Source organism: Anarhichas minor, unplaced genomic scaffold (genome assembly GCF_050575085.1).
Source record: "Anarhichas minor isolate MPS153535 unplaced genomic scaffold, ASM5057508v1 ptg000011l, whole genome shotgun sequence".
Lineage (NCBI taxonomy): Eukaryota > Metazoa > Chordata > Actinopteri > Perciformes > Anarhichadidae > Anarhichas > Anarhichas minor.
The window spans coordinates 5,265,259-5,271,632 of record NW_027466457.1 but is presented as its reverse complement, the minus strand read 5'-3'; the positions used below and the strand labels follow the sequence as shown (position 1 = coordinate 5,271,632).

Here is a 6,374-nt window from a genome sequence, read left to right as displayed (position 1 = left end):
CCTTTAGTGTGAGCTGCTCCGCGCTACGTGTCTCCAGGCGATATCTGTATCCCCGCTTCTCATCCGGCTGCCTGCAACGGGAGCAGACCAGCGGCTGTCCCCACCCAGCAGCTCGGCCCAGACATGGGGGAAACCATCCTGCCACGGCGCATGTTCCTCTGGAGCATGGCGGTCATCTACCTCGCTGCTTTCGTGTCTCTCTATGTGCAGATACCAGGTGACATTTACAAACTCCGCTAACTGTGTGGAAGCTAGCAACCTTAACTTACTACTAACCTACTGCTATGTGTTAGCTTGTTAGCGGGGAACTTGGCGCCCCGGCTTCCTGTGGTGCAGACGACGTTTCTCTTGGGCTGCAGTCAGTAAGAGTTACCTGCTCCCGGCTGACTTTTGCAGCTAAGAGAGACCCGACCTGTTGGAAAGACGCACGCATGATACTATTGTATTGTACTACAATACCCACAACCCCTCAGTTTCTATCTCTTAAGGTCGCTTTATTTTCGTAGCCCAGCAGAAGTCCGAAAGACCTCGCCCACGCCCATATGTTTATTTAAGGAATTGTTTTTGGTACATGAGCATTTAGGCACAGTGCCAACATACATCTCCAGTGCATGATTTTCCAAAAGTCACTCAATTCAATTCATTCCAGAAATGTATTTTAAACATTTTAAAACTTTGAATCTGTGAATGAATGACATAGTCAGACTTTATATTCCCAGGTGTTGAAGTACATTACATTTACAACGGATGTTAAACTTTATTTTCTTTATATGTAGCAGTTTTGTAGCAATAAATGAGCGGAGAAACATAACAAACGCAGAGAAATCACGAATGGCTTCATGTGTATAAAAATGATGTTTAATCAATTACTCTTCCTGTTCATTCACGTTGCTCTTCCCGTGTTTACGTCTTATTTCTAGGTCTGTACGGCAACGATGGGCTGTTGCCTGCTCGCTGGCAGCTGCGATACAGTGGCAAGTCTCTCGCGGAGCTGCTGCTGTCCTCTCCCACCCTGCTGTGGCTGGGCCCTCAGCTCGGTGTGGACACGCACACCGCCATGGAGCTGCTGTGTCTCGTGGGTGCTGCGCTGAGCCTCGCCGCCACGCTGGTGGAGGCTCTCCGAGACAGCGTGGTGTTCTTCTGCCTCTGGGCCTTGTACCTGTCCATGTACCAGGTGCGTTTTACACTTTCGACTGTACCCAGTTTTTTTTTTTTTTGCAGTAGATGCTGTCATGGTGTCCCTTCTCTCACTGGCCATTTTTGTTTCTCATTTCAGGTGGGCCAGGTTTTTCTCTACTTCCAATGGTGAGTGATGACTTTGTGGATCTTTGTTTATTTATTTTCTGTAATTAACACAATAGTGTTATGAATAGCAGCTCCCAAGATAGTTTTGCCGAACGGGTTTATGTCGTCCTCGGTCCACTGTTTAGTAACATCGTAGTGATGTTTGTCTCTGCTGCTGTGCAACCACACTGTAGACACCAATAAACTAGTACGACAACTTACCTTGTCCTCTCTGTCTGCCCCCTAACTTGCCACTTTCTACATTAATTCATTGTTTTCCGTTGCTCTTTCTACTCATCACTGTCCAGGGACAACTTGCTTCTGGAGGTGGGGTTCCTCTGTATCCTTGTTGCCCCGCTGACATTGATCAGAGGGTCACGAGGGGTCAGAGAGCACGATCGTGTGACCTTCTGGCTGCTCCGCTGGTTGCTCTTCCGGCTCATGTTTGCCTCTGGTGTGGTGAAACTCACGTCTCGTTGTCCCACATGGTGGGGCCTTACAGGTACGAATGAGAGTCTGTAGGAGTGAAGAGTGTTTTATGTCTCCCACGTGTTGAAGTGGGACATCCCTGAAGACATTACTAGAATCGAGAGCTCTCAGGCTCTTGTCTGGTTGATGACATTTCTTTTTCACTGTGTGTTGAACAGCTCTGACGTATCACTATGAGACTCAGTGTCTCCCCATCTCGCTGGCCTGGTTCGCTCACCAGTTGCCGGTGTGGTGGCAGAAGCTGAGTGTGGTGGGGACCTTCGTTATTGAGATCGCTGTACCGCTGCTTTTCTTCAGCCCAGTGCGCAGACTCCGACTTGGGGCTTTTTACCTGCAGGTGGGTAGAAATCCAAGTGCTCCCTTCTCAAATAGCTGCCTGGTTGTGTGCAGCAGAAGGAATTATTGGTTTATTTGTTTTTTCTTGTGTAGGTGTTGCTTCAAGTGCTCATAATTTTGACGGGCAACTACAATTTCTTCAACCTGCTGACTTTGGCCCTCTGTCTGTCGCTCCTGGACGACCAGCATGTTCGCTTCTGGCTACGCAAGGCGGACACGAGTAGCAGCAATGGTGTGATGAACATTTTCTGTATACATACGCAGGCTATATTTTTTGTGAAGTCTCTAAAAAATGAGGAAAATAAGTATCACTATTCCCGTGTCTTAAAGTTTTGGCTTTACTTAAATAATAAAGTATGCATTTAATCATTAAGTATAACTTATCAACTAGAACTATAGTTTCACAATATCTTTGTCCATTTTAAAGTAAAGAAAACATCTGAATCCTGCCTCCAAAAGTACACACATTAAAGGCTTAAGTTTGGACCTGAGTTGTGTGTCCATTCTGCCAAACGTTACCAGAGCGTCATCACGCTCTCTCTCTTTGATCTGCTCAGACTCCAAGCTGTGGTCGTGGCTGTGTTACCTGCTGGAGCTCGCAGTCTGGTCTCTCATGATCTTCGGGTCAATTGTATATTTTGACCTGAAGCCCAATGCAACGAAGGACGGCATCTCCTCCAGGACAGGTGTGTGTGTGTGTGTGTGTGTGTGTGTGTGTGTGTACATCTATTTCCGTAGGAACAATTGCACTTTGCAGTTCATTGATGTACATCTTTGTCCTTTCAGCATTCACATACCACCAGTTTAACCAGTTTCTGAAGACGGTCACTATCCCCTCTATCTGGATTGCTGTCCTCTCTCTCACCTGGGAGATGGTCGCAGCCATGTTCAGGTAGGACTCTCCCTGTGCGGCTGCTTGATCATGTTGCGTTCTCAGTATTACATGCTGTTGTACAAGCGCAGTATACGTAATGTGTTTTTCTAGGTGTGCGTGTGTCTCTGGTTTCCTGAAGAGGTTTTGGGGAACTGTCCAGTGGACCGTGTTTGCTACTGCCACCGCTGCTATGTTCACTATCAGTCTGGTGAGTGTTGTTGGAAATACAGTATTGATTGAACTTCGTACCATAAAGCTGACGAGTCATGCAGTTGAACCTCTTAATTGATCGGAAATGTTTCTTCAAACCTTGTTGCGATCACTCTTTTATGCTGACTATGCTCTTCTGTTCCCAGGTGCCATTCACCTACATAGAGTACGACTCTAATGCCAGGTTGTGGCCGGGAGTGCGTCGGGCCTATGACCTGGTGGATCGCTTCCAGCTGGTCAACTCGTACGGCCTGTTCAGAAGGATGACCGGGGTCGGCGGACGCCCAGAGGTCATCATCGAGGGAAGCAACGACGGAGTCTCGTGGACGGTGAGAGAGAAAAACCATATCATGAATGAGCCTGTTAATGATGACAGGACTGCGATGCTAATTTTAATTAAACACTGAATTAAAAAAGGACCGACTGTCCTGCTGCACTGTATTAAGTAAGGTGTTCCTATCCGTATGTTTCTTTTTTTTTTTTCTTCTTTTAGGAGATTGAGTTTATGTATAAGCCAGGCAACCTAAGTGCACCTCCTGCTGCAGTGACGCCTCACCAGCCCAGGTTGGACTGGCAAATGTGGTTTGCCGCCCTCGGGGATCAAACACAGGCTCCGTGGTTCACCAGCCTCATGTACAGACTGCTGCAGGGCAAAAGAGATGGTACGCAGCCTCAGAGTGTTCAGTCTATTTTCTTACTGTGTCTTCTGTCACTGTATTATCTCCCTAAATTCAACACTGTTCGGCACTGAAGGCCTTTCTCGATGGAAAAGACGTCGTCACTCTTCTCCGTACTCGCTTTGGAAAGAGTTTGAGTGACCGATGGTTCATCCAATCACCGGCCGAATATGTTTTGAAAGTGCCTGCCCATTTCCAAACCGTTTCCAGTGACTGCACTTCTCACCAAACCTAAAGTAGTGATACAACAGAGGGTGTTTTACCATTGATCTCTGTGACATCACTAACTGAGTTGTGATAAGAAGTGAATCCAGCCCCAGATTACTGTGAAGTAGCGGGTTAATTAGCTGTTTCTTACTGTTTGCACTAAAAGCCAATATGTGCAGAAACGACTATCAGGAAAGATTGCAGACCCCAATGCCCACCCACACTGCTGCCCCAACTTCACTTTGATGAAAACCAAATAACAGTTAATATGACTTATTGTTGATGCATTTTTCAAGTATCTCTGATGGGATGTTAGTGTGGGACACAGCACAACCTTGGACCAGGGCTTCAGGCACGTGAATGGTTTAGCCCCATAGAGCACAGTGTGGAAAATGTTTTCTACCCAAAATGAGACGGTGTTAAATTTCCGCTGAAAAGAAGGCAGTGTTTTGTTTTTAATTACAACCAGATCTCTGAAAGCGTTGCTTTATGTTCTGCAGTGATAGAGTTGATCCAGACAGATGTGTCACGGTATCCGTTCCACCAGCAGCCTCCTGCCTACCTCCGAGCCCACCGCTACAGATACTGGTTTACTGAACCAAAGGCTGACGGGTCAGTGCTCACTCTCTCTCTCACTCTCTCTCACTCTCATATTCACTCTGTCTGTTTGTTTTGTGTGCACTGAAAGATGTCACTCAGCATATGTTCAGACATTACTACCAAATTCAAACTCAATAAACAGAGACTAACATAATTTCAGCAGTTTTATCAATATTTTAATATTATTCTTAGCTAAGCGAGTTCCTGTGCAAACATCTGCCCTTAAAACATCAGGATATTTACTGTTCTGGTCTTTGTTGGCAGGTCCTATCCACAGCGTTGGTGGAGGAGGGTTTATGATGAGGAATTCTATCCCACAGTGCACCTGGGCAGCACCTTCCTGGAGAGCATGCTCAATCAGTATGGACTCAAGGTAAGACTTAAAAAGCTATAATTAAAAATGATCGAAAACGAGTGGAGGAGGATGTGTCCCTTGTTCATTCTTTAATCCATGGAATATCGATTACTTTTCTTCTTTATTTGTCTGTAGGACAAATCGCCTCCACGTCGGATGTCCAACACCACTGTTGCCCAGGCGGTGAGGTGGGTGCGCTCTCAGGCCAGAGGTGTTCCCACTCACATACTTATCTGGACCCTTATTGCCTGCAGCGCCACCCTCTGTCTGCTCCAGGTATTGCAGAACAGGAGAAAACGCCCAGAAAGGACCCCACTCACTCATGAGGCCGCTGGGAACAGTTACACAGAAAAGGTACCTGAAGGCTCTGCAGATCATTCTGGGAAGTCTGATGAACAGCACACCACGGACGAGGAGGAGGAGGAGGAGGAGGAGGAAAAGGAAGAGGAAGAGGAGGAAGATGGAGACGGCAGTGAAGATGAGGTGGAGGAGGGCAAAGGTGAGGAGAAAGACACTGTTACTGATGACGAAGAGGACTAGGCACAGAAGGAGGATGCAGAGCAAGACGGGGAAAAAAGGATGAACGAGAAAGTTTTGAAAAGATGCAGGTAATCCCGTAGTAGAATGTTATCACCAGCTGCCTTACTGAAATATTACCAAAAAGACCATGTGTATATTTGTAGTTCTTGATCAACCAATTATGGAAAAATAAGTTTATTTACATTCTCCCACTTACACATTACTGCATCAGCTGTATATATCAGAAAGCAGTCACTTAATTCAGTAGATCTTTGCCAGATGTTTAGGAATTTTAAAACCTCGGTTTGTTTGGACTTATCAAAGTCAATCAACAATCAATCAAGTCAGCAGATCAAATCCCGTTGAAAGAGAGAAATATAGAATTTAAAATAAATTCAGAGAGTAAATGTATGTTCATGGTATTCTTTGTCTCCTGTTTGTGTTGCATACTGTTGTGTGTGTGTGTGTTTTTACATTACTGTCGTCCCTTGCCTCTTGCTGTATGTACTGAACTAACTAAAACAACTCTATACTTTTTTCCCACAAATGTCTCTTTTTCCTTCTGTTAATGTTTGAAATGAAACATATCACACACATTGATGTAGTATCTTTACTTTTCTTTTTATCACATTAAAGTAAAATAATAAATAAATGCTTTTGTCATTTCTTCATCTGAAATGTGTAACAATCACAAGTTATATCTCTATGTACATTTATTAACTTGAGTTAAATTAGTATTAGTAATGTGTATACAGGAGACACTACATCCAGTTTTGTTATTACTATTATGCAACAACACAAGTTATTGATTTACTCGGCTTAT

The 6,374-nt window shown here is 45.0% G+C and overlaps 1 protein-coding gene across 1 annotated transcript; it reads left to right on the top strand.

The window, feature by feature from the left end:
• The first annotated feature begins 21 nt into the window (after positions 1 to 21).
• On the top strand, positions 22 to 6,203 carry lmf2a (lipase maturation factor 2a). Its single transcript, XM_076089022.1, has 14 exons — positions 22 to 217; positions 921 to 1,174; positions 1,277 to 1,305; positions 1,593 to 1,786; positions 1,932 to 2,110; positions 2,203 to 2,341; positions 2,667 to 2,795; positions 2,896 to 3,001; positions 3,095 to 3,191; positions 3,340 to 3,522; positions 3,687 to 3,855; positions 4,578 to 4,689; positions 4,942 to 5,050; positions 5,168 to 6,203. Exons 1-14 carry the CDS (start codon positions 124 to 126, stop codon positions 5,570 to 5,572), a joined length of 2,199 nt encoding a protein of 732 aa, XP_075945137.1. The 5' UTR covers positions 22 to 123; the 3' UTR covers positions 5,573 to 6,203.
• The last annotated feature ends 171 nt before the right edge of the window (positions 6,204 to 6,374 follow it).

Excerpts from the sequence above, each read along its gene's own strand:
- lmf2a (XM_076089022.1), top strand. The coding sequence starts at position 124 with ATGGGGGAAACCATCCTGCCACGGCGCATGTTCCTCTGGAGCATGGCG. Across the intron at positions 3,192-3,339 it reads CTATGTTCACTATCAGTCTG|GTGCCATTCACCTACATAGA; the intron begins GTGAGTGTTGTT and ends TTCTGTTCCCAG. Across the intron at positions 3,856-4,577 it reads GCTGCAGGGCAAAAGAGATG|TGATAGAGTTGATCCAGACA; the intron begins GTACGCAGCCTC and ends TATGTTCTGCAG.